The following is a 23810-nucleotide window of genomic DNA, read 5'->3' as shown; positions in this document are numbered from 1 at the left end:
TAAGTATGCCGTCTGTCATTGGTCTGCGTCGTCACTGTTTTCCTACTATGCGCATGGGACTTTTGGTTCGTAACCCCAACAGTAGTTTAGTGCTGTGTAGTTGTAGCAGCTGTGTTGTTGTTGACCTTTGTCTTCGACCAATCGTCTTTATCTTGGTCTTGTATACAAAGCATGTGCTGGTGTCTGCATACATCTGTTTAGGTAAGGTGTTCGCCTTAGAGCTGTTCTTAAATCTACATTTAGAGGGCCATGTTTGCAGATTGTTTGTCAAAACAAATAAAATATGTTAACTGAATGCTTACAATTTCACCTGCGTGTGCCTGACAGAGACCGATGACAAGATGCGGGCCTTTGCGGAGAAGGTCTTCGCGGCTGATGTGAAGAGTGAGGACACCCGTGATGAGATTGACATGTTCGACGTGCATGAGGAGTGCCCCATCATCCACCAACAGATGGCTGAGCGCCTGCACGACGACGACAAAGAGAAGCGGTGAGGGGGAAGTGAAGTTCATGCTCAATATTCTCATCCTTGACCATATTCACACAGTGGCCGTTTTGCTCTTATGTCGTGCTCAGGTTGGGTTTGTTATGGTTTGACCGTGAGTCTCCAAGACTCCAAGGGTGTTTAATATAAAAAGACACAGAGTAGTCAGACATGTGTGAGGTCAAAGACGAGGCCGGGTATTCAGACGATGCACGGGATAATCCAGGAGAAGCGTAGTCAGACAATCGGGGGGGCGCTCGTAGACGAAGCAGGCAACACAGACAGTCCAAGGGCTGATCCAGGAGAAGGGTAGTCCGACGAGCGATGGTCATACACGGGATCCAGAACGAGTGCAGGGAAGGGAGGCAGGTAGCCTGTAGCTGTTCCGCAACCGTTCCTACTTCCGGGGTAGGCCTGATTGGCCCCGACAGGCACGTGACCCGCCACGGCCACGCCCCACGGCAGCCCCAGGAGCAAGCGCGCTACTGCTGGAGTTCGCTTCGCCTTTCACATCGCTGCCATTTTAACAATGTATTTATTGGGTTTTGGTTTGCAAATTACAGATATATCAGCAGAGCAATACTCAGCAAGAATTTTCACCCTGTTCCCCCTCCCATAACGCCACCCCAAACTAAATAATAATTCACTTAAAAAACTGGTTAAAATTAAAATTAAAATTAAATAAATAATAATAATACAATCAAAATGTTTTACACGTTGAATATAGGGTGTTGATTTTACACGATCATAAGAGTAGTCCCGCTCCCCCTAATCTGGTTCTTGCTGAAGCAAGTTCCCAACATTTGTATTATGTTTCACTTTTAACCATATTTTCTGAAATTTCATCTAAAGGTACATGTCTAAGTAGATGGAAGATTGCTCCACTTCTACAAGGTCAACCTGCATGTTCTTGGTATCTAGTGAGAGAAAACAGTGTTTTTTCAATGTATATTTGGTTTATAGACTGATATAAAGAGACGCTTTAAGAGGGTAATACCATTATCATCACAGGATGATATAGACGGTGGTGGGAGACGGTGGTTCAGAGCGAGCAGGGTGTTAGTGTGAGTACCACACTGAGCAGAGAGAATGTTTTGAATTCCGATCTAAGACACAACATTGATAAGAGCGAGTGTGGGCACAGAGCAGGGCGGAGAGAGGTTCATCTTAATGAAACGTTTTAATGGTGTGAAAGGTTATTAGCAGTTGTCATGACAGCACGTCGCATGACAACCAGAAGGCGGGGCCGTCGTTGCTACGACGAAGATCTATAAGTCGAACGGTGTTTCCGGGTGTAAGGCAGACCAAGAGCGGCTAAGGGCAGACTAATCTGACTAGGACTGAGAGACTCTCCTCTCATCGAGAGGGGGGGGGGGAGGAAGAATGACACATCATCATTAGCTTCGGCTAACACGAGGAGGGTTTAGGCTAAAGACCAGGCCTGACCACCATTGGACTGAATAGCAGGGGGACACACCGAACACACCGAAAGATCATTAGAATAGACTTTTCAAGGACAATACCATCTGTTAACATCTGAGCTGAGGCTTCTGTTTATATCAATAAACAATGCTTCTCCTTGTAAGGTATTTCACGTTGTCAAAGTGTCGAATTCTTACGAAGGTGGAGAATTATTATGGTTTGCAGATTGCACTAACGGGGAGAGATAAGGATTGTATTCAGCCAGTATATGAGACGTCAGGACCATTAAAATTACACAACGCAGAGGAATTGGATGGAGAGAGGATAACACAAGAAGACGTGATACTGGCCAGATTGATCAGGATCTAACACTAGGAACATCTAGGGACCTGGGGGCATGTATTCCCAGTGTCAGAAATATTATGTCTGTTACTAGGCAGAGTAAATTGAGTAAATTGTAATGAAAAAAAGGAGAATATAGATTTTTTTGCATCTGTGCCAGTGAATAACACTGCATGTTACAATTGCGTCGCTCACTGTCTCTCTCACTGAGCTCATTCAGCACCGTCTTGAGATCAAGTGTCTCAAAATCTAAGCAAATAAATAAAGTGAAGATGATTAAACAGAAGGATTTGTAGATACAGTAATAAATATAATCCATTTTAATTATAAATTCCTATTTTAACTTGACCTTGACCTTATTCATACATCTATGGATAGGGAAAAGGCTCCTCTTTCAAATGGCAGGATTTAGTTTTACGATAAAAGAGATAAAATTCGCATTTTTCCAATAAATTCTTATTTTCTGTAAATCTTAAAAACATCAGTAAAAATTAAAATAATACACTTTGACTGCTGTTAGACAGGGTTGTAGCCAATGAGTGTGGCTTTCCAATGATCCCCCACGTGGGGATCTAATACGGTCTGTATTGATTGATTTATGATAAAAACAGCATGGTCCCTCAATTGGGGGACCTTACAGCGAAGTACACAAACGGTCCCCAGGCATTATCAAATGTCGGTTATTTCTGGTCAGATGTCATGTCTTGACTGACTTTATGGTTGACAGTTCTTGACTGTTTATGGAAAATGGTGTGGAGCCAAGATTACTTCCAATTAGATGTAAGGTGTGCAATTTAGCTAGACTGTTCATCTTGGCAATTTTCTTTTTTAAACATTAGCAACAAACTCGACAGGAAGTCAACTGTAGCTGTTGCCTACAGCCTAGGAAAATATAAAAGAAGGAAGGATCATCACGTCACTGTGTAGAGCGTAAAGGCACATTGGTGCCAAGTGTGGTGTTACATGTGGGGTGTGTTTGTACCCTGATCAGGTGTTCCCAGTGTGATGTGTTATGTCTAGTTGTAGTTCCCTGTCCTGGTCTTGTAGTCCTTATCATTTCCCTCCCAGGTGTATTTATTTGTAATCAGCCCAGGTGTGTCTTGTCTCGTCATCCCCTCGTGTATAACTTCTCCCGTGTGAGATGCTGATCCTGTTTGTACAGTTCTGTGTTTTGTTTGTTGTTATTTTATGTTACTCCTTTTTGGTTACAATCCATGGTAAATATAATTAAATATCTTTTTTGGTTACTCTGGCTACCGTCTCCTAATTATGTTACATTGACAAGACGACGAGCACTCCTTCAGTCAATGGTAACGTAATATGTGGAAACGTTCAGTTCGGCCGACATTGATTTGAATGGGATCGGCATCTCCTCGTTTATGACCTGTCATTTAAACAGGTTATTACTTTGGATGTCAGAATCATCAGCAATCTGTTGCATTGTTAATTAGCTAACGTTTGATGTATTGGTTGATAATTGATAACTGATAATTCCTCAGATATCTGGTATTTTGCTTCTCCATGCAAAGTCTGGCACCTAGCAGTGCATAGAACGCTGGCATTCTGACGTGATGACCCAGAATGCACTCCAAACATTCCACTGAAACCGTCTATAGAACATTGCCAACTTGATATCAGGAGTGGAGAATAGAGAGAATGATTTAAATGTTTTGTAACTGAGGTACAACAACAGAGAAATTTCAAAAAATGCCTACCGGTTCATTATTGCAGGATGGTGTCACCCAACCGCTAACCTCCCACTCTGACCCACAGCAAGAAGAGGGGAATCCGCTTCAAGGCAATTTCTCTCACTCTCCATGATCAGGTTGAGGAGGTGGACGGTCCCAGCTATCTGCAAGTGCCTGATTTCCAGAGAGTAGCAATCATCGGAGACTGCGCCGCCGGGGTAATCATTAATTTGCCTTTTTTAAGTACCAAGGTTGAAACCTTGCAGTAGTAAATGGTGCATCTATATAGCGCTTTTATCCAAAGCGCTTTACAATTTGTTCCTCATGTAACGGGGAAGCCCGTGGGTATGTCCACAGTCACGGAAACGGGTGTGTTGACGAGTGACTGTGGCAGTGCGGGCTGGTAAATTAAACTCACTTCCCCATAACAGGGTTAACAGACGCATAGGTACGGTAGTTAGGAGTGAATTCACTTCTTAGTGCAGCGGCCTGTGTCGTCGCCCGCGGCGCGGGAGCCCCCTGTTTGACTCCCCCTCGGGACATTAACATTTAACATCAACACAACGCAGACCAATATGATCCGTCACAGTGGTGCCGTGACCCGGATGTCCTGAGGGGCGTGAGTTTAGGGAGGCGAGTGTAACGGGGAAGCCTGTGGGTATGTCCACAGTCACGGAAACAGGTGTGTTGACGAGTGACTGTGGCAGTGCGGGCTGGTAAATTAAACTCATTTCGCCATAACAGGGTTAACAGACGCATAGGTACGGTAGTTAGGAGTGAATTCACTTCTTAGTGCAGCGGCCTGTGTCGTCGCCCGCGGCGCGGGAGCCCCCTGTTCGACTCCCCCTCGGGACATTAACATTTAACAACACAACGCAGACCAATATGATCCGTCACACTCACATTTTACCCATTCACTCACACATATTCGTAAATATATTACTTATGGCTATAACACAATGTACATTATGTAGCCTACCTTATTCCCTGTGGTCGATTAGTACTTTATCTGCAGGCCACGAAAACAGCACCCTGGATCTCAATGTCATGGCCAATATATGTCTGTGTCAAGGTCACTGACCTCTTCATGCGTAACAAACATTCCAACTTTGACCTACGGGCGTTCGAGCAACAAACGAACTAAAGACAGTTTATGACGACATATAGCTAATATACTTACAAGTAACAACATTAACATTTACACAATGTGAGTGGCCCTGTTGAAATGATGTCAAATGACGCCAGGGCTTGCGTTCTTAGACTATTCATATGCCAACAAGACAAATTTGGATGCCACCTACAGCCGTAAAGGAATGTGAATCCCTACCCTCCTTCAAAACCGCTCTCAAAGAGCACCTACAGGTGGCTGCAATTAGAAACTGGCCCCGGTAAAAATACTCCCCCAACCCCCTCTAATGTACATTTTCTTCCCCTTCTGATTTCAATTTTTTATGATGTTCTCCCTTTCTTACATAGTACCGTATATATTTGTATGTCTCTAAATGTCTTGATGAATTGAAAATGGAGGACCCTTATGTAAACAAGACGAAAGTATTTTTCTGTTCTTCATCCTCTTAGCAGTTGTTTGTATTGAGCTGTACTGTATTGTACCCATTCTGCAAAATGTTCAATCAATCAACTTGAAGACCACCTTCCCAATGGAAAACTGCCCCTTAAATGTCAATGAACAAACAACCTGTGACCCGAACTGTTTAGGTGACCATGGATGACTTTGAGCTGTCCTGCAAGGGTCTGTACCGTGCCATGAGCATCAGGGAGAAGTACATGAGACTGGCCTACCAGCGCTTCCCTGTGACTTGCTCTCAGTACCTGCGTGACATTGAGGGAGAGACCCACAAGACTGAGGACCATGTACTGCCAGGTAAGCTCAAACGGCCGATTGAATAGAATTTATCTCGGTGGCAATGGTGCAAAATCAAGAATGTATACTGTAAGATACAGACTCATGATGCAGATGTTACTATGATAAGACCTCACCTACAGGACAAACGATAGACATCAAACAATACACATCACTCTCCATACATGTACATACATTTAGTACTATGTACAGGTATGTTAGTGATAGCAGTGGGGCATATAGTGAAGTGAAGTTGAAGCTGTGATGAGAAGGGAGGTTAGTATCCAGTTGTGTGTTTGACCCTTGTTGTCAATGTCAATCAGGGGTCCGGGGACCCCCAGGGGTCCTTGTGGAGGTTCCAGGGAGTCCCCAGAAGAATGGGGAATTATTTATTTTCACTATTTCGTTCACTAGAAGTTTAGCCCAATGAATAATATAAGAGTGACTAGACTACTCTAATCACATGTTTCACTCTCTCCAATGTCATCTCCCCACCTACAGTATAGACGCTTAACCTATGGAATTCTGGATTATCAAACAACAAATATCTTCTCAGATTGGGCATCGCTGAGACCAAATCTAATTAAATGGGGGTCATGGCCTAATGTGTATCAATGCAGGGGCCCTTGACATGAAAAAGGTTGCGAACCATGGGTATAGACCACAATTCTTTCAATGAAAGTGGCGTTGTGTGCAAAGCCTAATATGGTACAGGAAACATTAGTGTATATATGTACACAGTATACATATCAGTGTGTTTGTAGTTTCGCTTTACGGAAAAGATGTGTCTTACATTAACCCTTTCAGTGCCACGGACGACATATCTCGTTTTATTAGCCCCCCCACTGAGTGCCGACGACGACAAATATCGCTTTATTACCGATCTGAAATCATATTTCATCAACAGAGTCTCCCGTTGGTACGCCAGCTCCTACAGGAGCTTAGAATGGAAAAACGCGCCCCCTATCATCTATCCCTGTGTAACTGCAGGTCAGTCGCTTAGTGGTTAACACTCACAGCTAGAAGGTCCTGGGTTCGATTCCCGCTTGGGGACCAGGTTGTCGCATTACCAGGTACCCTGACTCTGGAGAAGATGGTAAACACATTTCCCATTATGTTGGTGTGTTCCGTGTTGAAAATTGGATAAGTTATCATATGTGAGAAACAAGCTATTGTGCTGTATGTGTAGCAACAAGTTCAAGTTCAAGTTTCAAGTTTCTTTAATAGTTGTCATACAGAAGTACAGAATACTTTCATACAAAATGCTTCTTACTGTTACGCTCCAGAGACTGTGCTAGACAAGATAGTATCAAATAACATAGTATAGCATGTAAATTAGAAGTAGAAAATGAGGTCACAGTGTTCAGTATAGACATATGTACAATGTTCGATGCAGAATAGACGTAACTGAGTTACCATATAATATACAATACTATGCAGTGTACTAATGTACAATACTATATAGTGCAAAGCAGAAATGGGATGAGGTACAATTTAGGTAAAATTTACAGTAAGGTGTAACAACAACAGGTAATGTGTTTTTCCCTTCTCAGTTTTCACTCCACCTCCCATGGATGGAGAAGACCCCTTTGATCCAAAGACCCTGCCTGAGAATCTTGACTATGTTGCCAAGATGAAGGACGGTGTCATCTACGTGTACGATGATGAGGAGTCCGCTAACAACCACAAGCCTAAAGACATGCCCTTCCCTGACTATGACACCTTCATTGACGACATGAACTTCCTCATTGCTCTCATTGCACTGGGCCCGACGTGAGTTCCTCTTAAAGACACAGATACAAATTATAGTGTTATTTCTCCCACCGGGCAGTTGTCAGTGACAAAAGGTTTTGTATTGGAACTTTAATTAAAGGTAGAATCTGTAATGCAGTCAAACAGCGACCTCTAGGCTGCAACAGTCCCGCTTGGTATTGCGCTCTTTTTTGTTTTGGTCTGACGTGTGGGTGGGAGTTAAGTAATTTATTATACAGTGAATTCCTCACTTGGTGAGCCTGAGTTGCGACCAGCAGTAGTAATATACATGCGTATATATACATTCTTATACATTATCTCACTGAGCTAACTTCTAGTGAATAAAATATTAGTAAATTAAATTATTCCCAGTTTTGATGGGAACCTTTGAGAACCACTGCCTTTTAGTGTACGGCGTGGTTAACCCTTTCACTACCACGCTACAGACAGTGTGGCGTGGTAGTGAAAGGTTAACCTTCTGTAAGCATGGTAGTGAAACGTTAACCCTTTGTAGATTCAAGAGTTTTATTTGTCACATACATACACCATACACGAGACATGCAGTGAAATGTAGGTAGCCATGCCCACCTTGATTGTGCAAAAATACAAATAATAGAATAGATAATAAAATATAATATAGTAGACATGAAAGTAATAAGAATAAAATACAATGCTAAGCTTAAGAATAAGGCAATGAGTAATATACAAATATACAGATCTGTTTTTTAAAGTTACCTTTTTGTAGTGTATTTGTGTGTAGGGTGTGGTAGTGAAAAAGGGTTAACCTGCTGTAAGCATGGTAGTGAAAGGTTAACCCTTTGTAGTGAAAGTGTTAACCTTCTGTAGAGTGGTAGTGAAAGGGTTAACCTGTTAATATATGTTTCTCTCTGAACGGCAGCAAGACATACACTCACCGTCGTCTCAAGTTCCTCATGTCCAAGTTCAACGTGCATGAGATGCTGAATGAGATGGAGGAGATGAACGAGCTGAAGATCAACCCCCACAGGGACTTCTACAACTGCAGGAAGGTACGCCTCACCATGGAGAACAACTGAGGACCACTTCATTAGCCTCAGATCAACAATAGTTAAATCTTCGTTTATTTCATGTTTTTTTATTCGATAATAGAATGTCACTGTTTTATAGTTTATATTCAAATAAATATTTAATTAATTAATGGAAATGTAATATAATTACTGCCCTCACCATTTGGTATATGTATCTAATTCTATGGAAGAAAAGCTTTATTTAATTTCAAGCATGCACATTCTGTGTGTTCAGCTTCCCCTTTTGGCAAAGCAGAGGCATTGCAACAAACTGAATTGAAGTCCATCTCCCAACAATTCTGTCTCTCTCCTACTGTAGGTCGACACTCACATCCACGCAGCTGCCTGCATGAACCAGAAGCATCTTCTGCGCTTCATCAAGAGGTCATACCGCGACGACGGCGACCGCATCGTCAGCGTCCTGAAGGGCAAGGAGGTCACCATGAAGGAGCTGTTTGCATATCTCAACCTGCACCCCTATGACCTCACCGTGGACTCTCTGGACGTGCACGCTGTGAGTGCCACACCAATGGTTGAATCATTTATACACCTGTGGTTCTCAATCTTTTGTTCATGCCAATGATCCTCAAATTAAAATAGATTAGGGAACAGAACCCGGAAGATTGTGTTCCAGTGACCCCTCTCAATCTGAGGAAATGTGTGTTGGATACAATTTAGTACATATAATTCACAGCTCTCTCCTGTTGGTGGGGAGATTACAATGGAGCGAGTGAAACCTATGATCCGAATAGTCATTGTTCTTCATTATCATATTGGGCTGTGAATTAAATAATTGTGAAATTAAACTATTTGTAATTATGCTGGAGGCCCCGTTGGACCCTCAGGAGTACAAGAACACAACCTGGCCTAGCTTTGTTAGGTGAACATACAAGAACACAACCTGGCCTAGCTTTGTTAGGTGAACATACAAAAACACAACCTGGCCTAGCTTTGTTAGGTGAACATACAAGAACACAACCTGGCCTAGCTTTGTTAGGTGAACATACAAAAACACAACCTGACCTAGCTTTGTTAGGTGAACATACAAAAACACAACCTGACCTAGCTTTGTTAGGTGAACATACAAGAACACAACCTGACCTAGCTTTGTTAGGTGAACATACAAGAACACAACCTGACCTAGCTTTGTTAGGTGAACATACAAGAACACAACCTGACCTAGCTTTGTTAGGTGAACATACAAGAACACAACCTGACCTAGCTTTGTTAGGTGAAACTATAGTACAAGAACATGCATTGACCTAGCTTTGTTAGGTGAAACTATAGTACAAGAATATGCATTGACCTAGCTTTGTTAGGTGAAACTACAAGAACATGCATTGACCTAGCTTTGTTAGGTGAAACTATAGTACAAGAACATGCATTGACCTAGCTTTGTTAGGTGAAACTATAGTACAAGAATATGCATTGACCTAGCTTTGTTAGGTGAAACTACAAGAATATGCATTGACCTAGCTTTGTTAGGTGAAACTATAATACAAGAACATGCATTGACCTAGCTTTGTTAGGTGAAACTATAGTACAAGGACATGCATTGACCTAGCTTTGTTAGGTGAAACTATAGTACAAGGACATGCATTGACCTAGCTTAGTTTGATCTATATGGTAAACCTACTGTACATCCTGGAAAGTCTAAACAATGTTTCACAATATGACACAAAATGCAGCATTTCAACTTTCAGGGCATAGCGGGATTCTATTCTGTCCTGTTTGTTTTGTGTACATTCTGTGGTCTAAACCTCCTCTTTCATCCTATTGCTTTGAAGGGCAGACAAACCTTCCAGCGCTTTGACAAGTTCAACGCCAAGTACAACCCTGTGGGAGCGAGCGAGCTGCGCGACCTATACATGAAGACAGAGAACCACATCGATGGAGAGTATTTCGCCACCATCATCAAGGTCAGACTCCACCCTGCGAACATGTCTCTAGATCTCTCTAAATATATTGACAATATATCACAATATGAGACTTTTCAATACATTTACACTACAGCTACAGCTCAGCATTCAATACCATAGTCCCCTCCAAACTCATAGCCAAGCTCGGGGACCTGGGCTTGAACTATGACCTCTGCCAGTGGGTCTTAGACTTCCTGACGGGTAGACCCCAGGTGGTGAGAGCAGGCAACTGCACCTCATCCATCACCCTCAACATAGGGGTGCTGAGTCCCCTCCTCTACTCGCTGTACACACACGACTGTGTGGCACAGCAGAACAACAATACAATCATCAAATTTGCTGACGACACAGTAGTGGTGGGCCTGATCTCTGTAAACGATGAGAGGGTCTACCTGGAAGAGGTAGAGAATCTGGCGCGGTGGTGTCAGGATAACTGCCTCTCCCTGAACGTCAGCAAAACAAAAGAGATGATTGTGGACTTTAGGAGGTCGGCGGTCAGGGACTATAGCCCCCTCAGCATCGACGGTGCACCGGTTGAGAGAGTGAACAGTTTTAAGTACCTCGGAGTCCACATATCCGAGGACTTGACATGGACCACACACATTGACAGTGTAATCAAGAAGGCACGGCAACGCCTCTACTTCCTTAGGCGCCTAAGGAAGTTCAAAGTGAGTCAGAAGATCCTTAAGAACTTCTACTCATGCACAATAGAGAGCATCCTGACTGGCAATATCACCTCCTGGTTTGGGAATAGCACTGCACAAGACCGTAGCAGACTACAGAGAGTGGCCCGTTCAGCCGAACGCACAATTGGAGGTGGGCTTCCCACTCCAAGACATTTATAACAAGCGTTGCATGGGTAAGGCTAACAGAATAATCAAAGACTAGCCACCCAAACGACTGCCGTCAGGCACGCGATACCGGAGTCTCATGGCAAGCACAGAGAGACTCAGAAGGAGCTTCTATCCCCAGGCCATCAGGATGCTCAATGACAATAACACTATGTAACAAACCATCAAATACACACATCCACACGCACACACTCACTTTAAATAAACAAACTCACTGTAGCACCCACTTTACCCACTTTAGACACCTAATATACACTTTATATTTATATTATTGGTAAAGAGCTTTGCACTACAACTCATACCTCATTGCACCTTACCCTAAGTTGTACCTCATCCCATTTCTGCATTGTACTTTATATTGTATTGTAACTCAATTACTATTTTTTTCTACTCTTTTTGTGTTTTATTTTTTTATTATTTTTTAAACAAACATATAAACAAACATGACAACACACGATAAGATATACAAGCATTATTAACAGTGCACATCCAATGAAATCACCATATAGTTAAATGTCTTATACAGGATATACCCCCAATACCTGCTATCTAATACCCTACACACATATGCTCTAGCTCGTACCCCCCCCCCCCGGACCCCCCATTGGATAATCCATCCATTATCCCACGCTCCTAACCAGACACTACCATTATATGCTAGCTTTTATTATCTCCACCACTTCTAACCACATTTTCATTTTTGATTCATTGAGACCCAAAATTCTTGCTGTAGATATTTCTTGATAAATCACATCGAGATATGTAATAATCCAGACCTTTCGGCACATTTTTTCCGGTTGGAACTATCGTGATGCTATCAGCTTTTTAGCCACTGTGATACCTGATAAAACCAATCTCTTTAGCTATGGATGTACTGCATTCTCAAAAACATCATTCAGCAGTAATACAGAGGGGTGTACAGGTATATTCAGAGTTAAGAGATTTGATAATTGCTGGGTCACCTCTTTCCAGAATATTTTAACTGGTGGGCAGTCCCAGTACATGTGCATAAATGTCCCCTCGTCCCCATTTGTACATAAGGAGCATTTGGAGTCTTGTTTAAGACCCATTCTGTTCAGTCTTATAGGAGTCAATTATGTCCTATGGTCCTGGATATAGTTAAGATTGATTTGTTGATGGTCCGGGTTCCTTGATGCAAGTCGAACATTTGCCCAGGCTTCTTGCCACTCAAAATCTATTTCCAGGTCTGGTATATCCCTCCTCCAAATAGAGTCTAGGTGGAGGGTTTCATACGAGGCCGTTAGTAATTGATGATAAAAATCTGATACAAAACCTCTCGATGTCTCTTTCATAGAAAAATTTGTGGTATCTGTGGTGTGCAATTGGTATCGTTAATGGAACACCGTGAGCCTTCAAACATGCCAATAACTGTGCGTAAAAATAATATGTGGATTTGGTGAGATTAAATTTTTTGCGTATTTCATCGAAACTACAAAAAACCCTGTTTGTTGAAAACGTCTCCTAATGAGTGTATGTCTTGCTTTTCCCATCTAGGGAATCTTATAGGTTGTTTTCCAATCAAGAGTGCATTGTTATTGAATAAGGGAGTATGATTATGCCATTTATGTGGGATAGAATCTTTTTTTTTGTGTTTTGTGTTTGTGTTTTGTGTTTTTTCTACTCTGTATTGTATATAATTTATGTATATTGAACATTTTTGTTTTGAACACTTTTGTTTACACTTGTAAATAAATGAATAAAGTTATATTAAGTTATGTATATTTAGTTATGAGTGAAATTGACCTTGTCACTAAATGTTTTATCTTGTGACCAAGTTTCAGATGTTAATGTCGCTCAGTTTTGGAGATATGGGGTTTTAAAAACTGCAGTAACTACAAAATCACACTAAAAACCCAGGCAGACCGCAATAACTTCCAAACAGTGAAAAATGGCTTTAAAGTGTTTTGACTTGCCATCCAAAATGTGTTATAGGTAGATAGATGATAGTACCCAGATTTAACATGTATTAATGAAGTAATCTTTAGGCATACAAAAATATGACATAATTATTTTAATTAACCCCAAAAAAGCAGATACTGCACTCTGCTGCACGATTTCCTTAAATAATTATACAGGATTTCCTTAAATAATTATACGGGTAATGTACAGGCAAAGTGCAGTAACTTCAAATACAATGTTGTTTTCCCTCCAGCTTTCATAACTTAACCTAGCCATTTTGAAAATGAAATTTAACGCCTGAATATATTGGAATGATGATGATCCAAATAAAATGGCTAGGTTAAGTTATGAAAGCTGGAGGGAAAACAACATTGTATTTGAAGTTACTGCACTTTGCCTGTACATTACCTGTATAATTATTTAAGGAAATCGTGCAGCAGAGTGCAGTATCTGCTTTTTGGGGGTTAATTAAAAAAAGTACGTCATATTTTTGTATGCCTAAAGATTACTTCATTAATACATGTTAAATCTGGGTACTATCATCTATCTACCTATAACACATTTTGGATGGCATGTCAAAAAACTTTAATGCCATTTTTCTCAGTTTCACTGTTTGGAAGTTACTGCGGTCTGCCTTGACAGGGCAGTATAGGTAGGAGGAACCAAAGAATCTAGGTCCATGTATGGCTGAGTTGTATAGTACAAGCTACTATTTAGAGGGCAGAGAGAAACACCACCAACAACACAACATAAGATGGTGCTATTTACTAGGATAGTGCTATTTTGCTTATACCTACTTACCCATCTGCTCACCAGTCCTGATGTGCAAAATGTATCATCTATTGACCCCTCCATTGCGACTGTGTATTAAAGCTGGCCGTGATTTGTCCCGTGCATGAATCAGGAAGTGGCTGCTGACCTGGAGGATGCCAAATACCAGTATGCCGAGCCACGTCTGTCCATCTACGGCTGCAACCCGAATGAGTGGACCAAGCTCTCTGGCTGGTTCAACAAACACAGAGTCTTCTCTCCTAACCTCAAGTGGATGATCCAGGTCCCCAGGATCTAGTATGTGTTTATCCTCTGTTCTACTTATTTTAATTTTTTAATTTTTAGAAAAGCTTTACTAAGCTGTTTTCAGAGTAACAATGTTTTCTAACTTTATAATCTAAAGATGGTAAGTTAGAGTGTTGTGTTCGCTCATAGTTAAAGACAGTAGAGGTTGAGTACTTTATAATCTAAAGATGGTAAATTAGAGTTGTGTTCGCTCATAGTTAAAGACAGTAGAGGTTGAGTACTTTATAATCTAAAGATGGTAAGTTAGAGTGTTGTGTTAACTCATAGTTAAAGACATGTGATATATCACATTCACATTGTGATAAGTGATATGGATTGACTTTACAACTGCAAACTGTCCAAAAGACATCACATGGTTCCTCAGCGCCAGGGTTCCGATTATTCTACCTTTGATCTTTAAGTTCAAGTTTCTTTATTAGTTGTCATACAGAAGTACAGAATACTTTTATACAAAATGCTTCTTTCTGTTACGCTCCAGAGACTGTGCTAGGCAAAAATAGATAAGTATAAAATAAGTATAGCAAGTATAAAATAGAAGTCAAGTACGTAGACAAAAGTGTTCAGTATATACATATATACAATGCTCAATGTAGAGTAGAAGTAACTGAGTTACCATACAATATACTATACAGTGCAAATCAGAAGTGGGATGAGGTACAATTTACAGTAAGGTGTAATGAGGTATGGGTTGTAGTGCAAATTCTTTACCAATAAATATAAAGTGTGCTTAGGTGTTCTAAAGTGGGTACTGCAGTGAGTTGTTTGTTTAAAGTGAGTGTGTGTGTGCTGTGAGTGCATTTGATGGTTGTTACATAGTGTTATTGTTCGTTGAGCATCCTGATGGCCTGGGGATAGAAGCTTCTGTGCTTGCCATGAGACTCCGGTATCGCTTGCCTGACCGCAGAAGTTCAAAGAGGAAGTTGTTTGGGTGGCTGGAGTCTTTGATCATTCTCTTAGCCTTGCCCATGCACGACTTCTTGTAAATCAAGTCAAGTCAAGAGTTTTATTTGTCACGACATACAAGTATACAATGAAATGCGGGTGGTCTTGCCTGCAACGATGTGCAATAACATATAATAGAATACAATAGAACAACATTGTGCATAAGCAAGTAACATTGTGCATCAGTATATGTACATAAGTTATTTACAGAGCATGGAGGACATGCTAGGTCCTTTGGTAGGGTCTTTCTGTACATGCTAAATTATACAATCTCCGGTTATACTCTACTATTTTTAAAGTGACCTTTCCTTAGTGGCCATAGGTGTGGGCGTGTGCAGCATGAGTGTGTGCTTGCTCATGTTAAAGTGGCTGCTAGTGTGTGAGCGTGTACAGTGTGTGTGTCGTGTGTGTGCTCATGTGTGCTTGTGTGTGGAGGGTTCAGTGTTCAAGGCTCTGATGGCCTGGGGGAAGAAGCTGAGCCGAAGTCTCTCTGTCCCAGTAGCTGGTGCTCGCAGGCGTCTGCCTGACCTCAGCAGCACGAACAGGCTGTTGTTGGGGTGGTGTGGGTCTTTCATTATTCTGCAGGCTCTGGATTTGCACCTCTTGTTGTATAGAACCTGCAGGGGTGGTAGTGCAATACCCGTGGTACGCTCGGCTGAGCGCACCACTCTCTGTAGGGCCTTCTTGTCCTGTGCCGTGCTGTTTCCATACCAGGCAGTGATGTTTCCAGTCAAGATGCTCTCTACAGCTCCGGAGTAGAAGGACTGGAGTATCTTCCCAGATAGTCTGAACTTCCTTAACTGTCTCAGGTGGTAGAGGCGTTGCTTCGCCTTTTTTACGACTGAATCTATGTGTGTTGTCCATGTCAGGTCCTCTGCGATGTGGACCCCCAGGTACTTAAAGCTGCTCACCCTGTCCACGGTAGCCCCGTTTATCCTCAGTGGTGTGTGTGTCTCCTGCTGTCCTCTCCTATAATCCACGATCAGCTCCTTGGTTTTACCAATGTTCAGGAGCAGGCTGTTCCAGTACCTCAACCTCCTCCCGGTAGGCCTTCTCGTCGTTGTCCGAGATCAGCCCCACCACCACTGTGTCGTCCGCGAACTTCACTATGGAGTTGGAGCTGAACTTGGCCACACAGTCATGTGTGTATAGTGAGTACAGCAGGGGGCTCAGAACACAGCCCTGGGGGGACCCGATGCTCAGGGTGATGGTGTTGGAGGTCTGACCCCCCACCCTGACCGCCTGGGGCCTTTCACTCAGAAAGTCCAGTATCCAGGCGCTCTCAGACCCAGCTCGATCAGCTTGTCCACCAGTCTGGTGGGGACTATGGTGTTGAACGCTGAGCTGTAGTCAATGAACAACAGTCTCACATAGCCCCCCTTCTGACGGTCCAGGTGAGAGAGGGTGCTGTGCAGTACTTGGGAGACCGCATCATCAGTGGACCTGTTTGGCCTGTATGTAAATTGCATAGGGTCCATATCACTGGGGAGGGAGGCACAAATGTGATCCTTGACCAGCCTCTCGAAACATGTCATGGCCACAGAGGTGAGTGCCACCAGTCTGTAGTAATTTAGACCTGCTGGGGAGGGTTTCTTTGGTACCGGGATAATGGTGGACATCTTGAAGCAGGCAGGGACCACTGACTCCTTCAGGGATCGATTAAATATGGTGGTGAACACAGGGGCTAGCTGGTTAGCACAGGACTTAAGTATGCATCCTGTTATTCCGTCTGGGCCAGCAGCCTTTCTGGTGTTCACCTGCATAAATGCTCTTCTCACACTGTGTACCGTCAATGAGAGAGCGTCCCCGTCCCCCCGCGGATACCCCCCCCCCCCCCCCCCTCCACAACAGCCGGCGCGCCAGTGACGTCACTAGCCGTTGAGCTAGCGGCGCCACTGTTTGCACCAAACCGCGCGTAGAAGGTGTTGAGCTGGTCTGCGAGGGAGGCGTCGTCGCTCCCCAATGCCCTGGAGAGTGGGAAGCCCCCCTCCAATTGTGCGTTCGGCTGAACGGGCCACTCTCTGTAGTCTGCTACGGTCTTATGCGGTGCTATTCCCAAACCAGGAGGTGATATTGCCAGTCAGGATGCTCTCTATTGTGCATGAGTAGAAGTTCTTAAGGATCTTCTGACTGACTTGGAACTTCCTTAGGCGCCTGAGGAAGTAGAGGCGTTGCCGTGCCTTCTTCACAACACTGTCAATGTGTGTGGTCCATGTCAAGTCCTCGGATATGTGGACTCCGAGGTACTTAAAACTGTTCACTCTCTCAACCGGTGCCCCGTCGATGCTGAGGGGGCTGTAGTCCCTGACCCCCGACCTCCTAAAGTCCACAATCATCTCCTTTGTTTTGCTGACGTTCAGGGAGAGGCTGTTCTCTTGACACCATCCCGCTAGAACCTTGACCTCCTCCAGGTAGGCCCTCTCGTCGTTTGCAGAGATCAGGCCCTGCAGGGCTGTGTCATCAGCAAATTTGATGATTGTGTTGTTCCGCTGTGCCACACAGTCATGTGTGTACAGGGAGTCGAGGAGGGGACTCAGAACACAGCCCTGGGGGGCCCCTATGTTGAGAGTGATGGATGAGGAGGTGCAGTTGCCTGCTCTCACCACCTGGGGTCTGCCCGTCAGGAAGTCCAAGACCCACTGGCAGAGGTCATAGTTCAAGCCCAGGTCCCTGAGCTTATCTTCCCCAGAGATATCGGGTATGTAATTAAAGGCATTAGACTTCAAGTTGTTGTGCCTCTCCTCTCCTCTCCTCTCTCTCAGCGATGTCTTCAGAGGCAGGGACTTCGTGCCTCACTTTGGTAAGATGCTGGAGAACATATTCCTGCCTGTGTTCCAGGCCACCATTGCCCCCCACTCCAACCCTGACCTCAGCATCTTCCTCAAGCACGTGAGTCAGACACACACACACACACGGAAGCACAGATGGCAGGGGAGGCCATATTAGCATCATTAGAAGTCTTTATGTTTCAAGTTTGTCATAGCAAGGTGAAATAACACAGTAGAGCAGTACTCAGTAGGCCTGTCTACAACAGAACTTGAATTGTTTAATTATTGCTAGCCACCACCTGTGACTAACTGTGGCATGTATCTTGTTATGTTTATTTGTTTGTGTTTGTTTCTTTTTATTTAGGATCCCCATTAGTTGCTGCCTTAGAAATAACTATTCTCCCTGGGGTCCACACAAAAGACTAAATAAAATATAACCATCACATGATATACCAGGACTGCCCTCCTTCAAAACCGCTCTCAAAGAGCACCTACGGGTGGCTGCAATTAGAAACTGGCCCCGGTAAATGTCCAAACCCTAATCTGCAATCTGTTAATAAAGTTTTCAATCAATACATTTACACTGTTACAATTATCAATACAAACTATTTAAAGAAAAAAATAATATAGGAATTTTTCTCTCCAGAATAAAAATTTTGTGTATAGTTAAGCGGGGCTCGCAACTCACTTGTAGTTCCAAGGTGTTTTAATAGACAAAAAAAGGCAGTAGATGCGACGTTTCGACCTTACCGGTCTTCCTCTTGCTTGAGGAAAACCGGTGAGGTCGAAACGTCACATCTACTGCCTTTTTTTGTCTATTAAAACACCTTGGAACTACACGTGAGTTGCGAGCCCCGCTTTGTTCTTATGTATTACTGTTTTTACAGTTTGGCTCAGCACCAACAAACAGAGGATGTGCATTATTTATTTTTTCTGTGTGTATAGTTAAGCCCCACAATTATAGTCGGCCATCATCTCAGATAATATGTTAAAGCTTTATTTATTCTCAAAGACAATAAGGTCACCCTCATTTTCGTCGAGACTTTGCAGACATTTCAATGCACACATTTCTACAATATAACGATAATAAATATTAAACTATCTATATAGTACTTTTCACACATGGACCGCAGTCCAGAGTGCCCCACAGCAATTAGTATAAAATGAACATGGGCATAAAATCAGCACACAATTGACAGAATAAAAAAACAATGCATAAATTGCAGACATAAGAATAGGTATAAAAGTAGTGCAATGTAAACGTGCAGACTTAAGTATAGGCATAAAATAAGTATAATGTTGCTCGATGGCATGTGAACCCCCCCCCCCCCCCCCCCCCCCCCGGAACAGTCAGACCCCCAAGTCATGCTCGGGTTGGGATTCCTTTCCACCCTGGTCAATTAACTGGTGAAATTCTGAATCCACTAAGCCACTGTGGCGGATCAAATGTGTTTCATGGTTTATGAGATCATTTACTGAAAATTGTCATCAGTTCTCAAAATGAACATCCTTTGAATATTTTGAGATGTTATCTTAGAATGAGTCGTTAACGCGCCGTCTGTCTTTGCATTAGGTGACGGGCTTTGACAGTGTGGACGATGAGTCCAAACACAGTGGTCACATGTTCTGCGCCAAGAGTCCTAAGCCAGAGGAGTGGGACAGCCCCAAGAACCCCTCCTACACTTATTACATCTACTACATGTATGCCAACATCGCTATGATCAACCAGCTCAGGAGGTGGGTGTCTTTTGTTCTCATCTGCAGTGCTTCGCTCATCCTTGTCTGGTGTGTGTGTGGCCCACATCTCCAAGAGAGAGGCTAAACAGTTAGCAAGGTATTGCTCTATATCTGCTATTATTGGTAGCCGCTCTATTTGGAGACGGCGTTGCTTTTTGTACCCATAGAGTAGATATAGTTTTACGGTAATGCTATTGTATCTGTTTATGAAACATCATCTGTGTCAATATTGTATGTGTACGATGAATGCTACACAGGCACAAACGTAATTGAATGACTCCCAATGAGCTAATTGCACTGTTAGTGTAATAATGGCATCTAAAATGTGTGTTATTTGGCATTTTGTGTTTATCATTATTAGACTATAATGATAAACACTATTGGTATAATAATGATAAATGATTAGACTAAGAAAGCTTTTATCTCTTATATTAGTTTCTTTTATTTTCAGTAGAAAGTGCATATTTGACTAGTAATAATGGAGCAATAAACGATTTCCCCTTTTTGTTTTGTATCATTACATCAAACCCTCAGATAAAAGGCCATAGAAATATGTTTTGAATAGCCAAATGGTGCAGTTGTGTAGCTAATCTAAATAATTTGTGTTATAAATGTTACACTTACATCACCTAACAGTACAAACAATTTTAAAGGTGCTATAGATAACATTCAGCCACTAGATGTCGCACTAGAACACCATCATTTAATTTATCCAATCAGGTGCATTCCACATGGGGGAAATGGGAAGTAGGGAGGGGATACATGAACGCAACAACAATGTAAACAACATTATTTTTGGACCCGCAAATATTTTTTCAATGATAAATTCATTAATCAATCATTTTTGGGGGGGAAAGCAATACTTCTATTCTGCACCTTTCTAAAAGCTCTGTGGATGTATTATGTTTATGTTATATATTACTTATCTATTATCTATACATATGCACCTTTAAACTATGAATGCATATAACACTCAAAATATGCAGTCTTTATATAATCATGTTTGAAAACCTTACTCATCTGAAAACGTAATGGATTCATGTGTCTCTTACTCTGAAGGCCTTGTGGATAGGGATATCTGACCATGTGTTTATACGCTCTCCAGGCAGAGGGGAATGAACACGTTCATGTTCAGACCTCACTGTGGTGAGGCTGGCGCCGTCACCCACCTGCTGGCTGCCTTCATGACCGCTGACAACATCTCTCACGGCCTGAACCTCAAGAAGGTCAATAATATCCCTTCCCGAATTAAATGGTCACTCTGTATGCCACTGTTTAGTAATGCAATTTCAGTCAACCCCCAGTGTTGGCTGCCCCGGTCATCTGTAATGTGATGATAATGTGATCTATAATGATAACAATTTCTGTCATGTTGTACACCTACATGTAATCATAACCTAGTCATACTGGACTTCTAATACATATATACATTTTCACAATGTTGAATCAAACTTTTCAAGAAATTAACTTGCTTGTTTGCTATTATCGATAACAAAAGTAAGAAAATCGACTTGGTTATCGGGGCAGCTAATGTTAGAGGTTGACTGCTGATGAATTTGTATTGATACTTGAGTGTGGAACGAATGCTTACGCTCTACCATTAATCATAACTTTTTAACACCTCACCCGTCTCCTCTACCTCCAGAGTCCAGTGCTGCAGTACCTGTACTTCCTGGGTCAGATCCCTATTGCCATGTCCCCTCTCAGCAACAACAGTCTGTTCCTGGAGTACGCCAAGAACCCCCTGCTGGAGTTCCACAAGAAGGGACTGATAGTGTCTCTGTCCACTGACGACCCCATGCAGTTCCACTACACCAAGGTCAGAACACAACCCCTGGGCCCCCGCTGGGATACTGCCTGGGGGGGGCAGTGTTTCCTAAATCTTGGCTTTTATCACAGGCAATTGGCAGGCAACGGTAATGACACCCTTGCGGGCAGCTCACGTTAAAGAAATAGTTCAGATTTGTGTCCTATTTGGTAAGTCCTATTGGCTACTTACCATTGATGTTGTTTATCGGTAGTGTTCTTTCTCTGCATAATCCATGCGGTCCCTCATACTAGCTCTGGATAGTCAGCCACAAACCAATGCAAAGTCATTGGGGTCAAGCTCCTATCTGTACAAGCTGACTGAAGGTAACCCAACCCAACCCGATTCCCGGGTCACTACATTGGTGTCAGAAGTGGGATGGTACCGTAGACCATGAGGCCGTCAGAAGCGCGTGCATCCATAGGTGTGACGGAGCTGAGAGGCTGAAGCACAGGGACCCTTGAATTCAATACAATATTGTTTCTATGATGCAGCACCTAACTGCTCTTGGCTGCTTCTGTGAAAGTCAAAGCCCCAGAGAGTATTTAGTATGTCTGTAGAAGTGATGCAGGGCTGTTGACCTCTAACACTTTAGTACCAGGGAGTCTGACTGATTGTTCTGTGGAACTCCAGGAGCCCCTGATGGAGGAGTATGCCATCGCAGCCCAGGTGTTCAAACTCAGCACCTGTGACATGTGTGAGATCTCCAGGAACAGCGTCCTGCAGAGCTCCCTGTCTAATGAGGTAACACACACACACGATGAAAGCTTGTTTATGCGTTGAGATTTGACATATGGCAAGATCCAGTACAATCAATCTCATTGCATTTTTTAACAGAAGGTATGTTGATTAAAAGTCCACAAACAAGTAATGAAACTAGTATGCTACAATTTCGTTAATTTTTGTGGTTCAAAAACATCCACAGAAACTGACAATTTATTAATCACCTGCCAGGTTAGCCTATTTTAATCTTTCCCATAATGTTGGTGTGCTCCTTTAACACAATAGCACATTTGAACCTACAAAAAGGTATCACAGTAATTTTATGGTAATTTCTGTTTTACAGCCATTGCATAAATAATTAACCATGGTAATACCATAGTAAAGGTAATGTATCACCACGATCCAACATTTGCATTTAGATAATAATCATGGTACAATCCAACCATGATACTAGTGGTAATATGGTATTACCATGAATACCATATTTTTTTTGGAAATACCACAATACTTTTTTGTAAGGGATGTTATTTATAGGTTCATGTAAAATCTTGTACAATACTATATCATCAGCAAACAGTCACGTTTTTATGTAAATCCTATCATAGCTCCCCATTGTTCGCACAAGACTGATCTCACTCAGATGACATAACAGTCTGTATGACATAAAAAAGGGATAATTCTAGCATTAGTGGTAGCAAAACATGCCCCCCCCCCCCCCCCCCCCCTCATTCGGTTCCTCTTTGCTACAGGAGAAGACTCACTTCCTGGGTGACAACTACCTGAAGGAGGGTCCACAGGGCAACGACATCCGCAAGACCAACGTGGCCCAGATCCGTATGGCCTACCGCCATGAGACCCTGCGCTACGAGTTGAACCTCATCAAGGAAGGTGTGAAGACCGAGTAGACACATACAACACGTGTCGATGTCAAAACAAGTGGCAAACGGGTTCACATCAACACACTAACTAACTGAGTTAACGGCAGAGCCTTGGTTTGTATTGCCCTGTAAAAGTGCCTTCAAACAAAATAAGCCTTCTAACGTACAGCTGTTCTCTTCATTGGACGTTTTTTGTTTAGGATCGTCTCCCCCGTCAGTCACTGTATAATCTGCACATCTTGTCTCGGGCATCTTTGTATATTATTGTGTGTAAATGTATGCATTTCGTCTGTGTCTAAAATGTGCCATTGTGGAGGAACACTGTATGGATGAAACCAATAAAGATTTTTTTTCCCCCAAATGAGATGGTTGTTAATTTGAATGACATGTGATTAAAAAATATATATATATTTATTTACTACAATCTTAGATCGATAGATGCATTTGTTATTCATAAAAAACCAAAAGCAAGTTTTTGAAATTGCTTCAGATAGGGAGGCAGACAGCGTTAGATAGATATAACACATAGATCATTATAGAGATATTACATAATAGAGCATTATAGATAGATTGATTGATTGACAACTTTATTA

At 42.5% G+C, this 23810-nt stretch overlaps 1 protein-coding gene across 1 annotated transcript; it reads left to right on the top strand.

Moving 5' to 3' along the window:
* Positions 1-333: 333 nt before the first annotated feature.
* ampd1 (adenosine monophosphate deaminase 1 (isoform M)) lies at positions 334-23492 on the top strand. Its single transcript, XM_084333329.1, has 14 exons — positions 334-490; positions 4022-4154; positions 5653-5818; positions 7351-7570; positions 8448-8577; positions 8915-9109; positions 10383-10514; positions 14190-14353; positions 18067-18193; positions 19646-19809; positions 20915-21035; positions 21455-21628; positions 22250-22360; positions 23089-23492. Exons 1-14 carry the CDS (start codon positions 342-344, stop codon positions 23242-23244), a joined length of 2142 nt encoding a protein of 713 aa, XP_084189455.1. The 5' UTR covers positions 334-341; the 3' UTR covers positions 23245-23492.
* The last annotated feature ends 318 nt before the right edge of the window (positions 23493-23810 follow it).

The sequence above is a fragment of the Notolepis coatsorum genome (assembly GCF_963971535.1).
Source record: "Notolepis coatsorum genome assembly, chromosome: 17".
Lineage (NCBI taxonomy): Eukaryota > Metazoa > Chordata > Actinopteri > Aulopiformes > Paralepididae > Notolepis > Notolepis coatsorum.
This window is presented reverse-complemented; position numbering and strand designations above follow the sequence as displayed.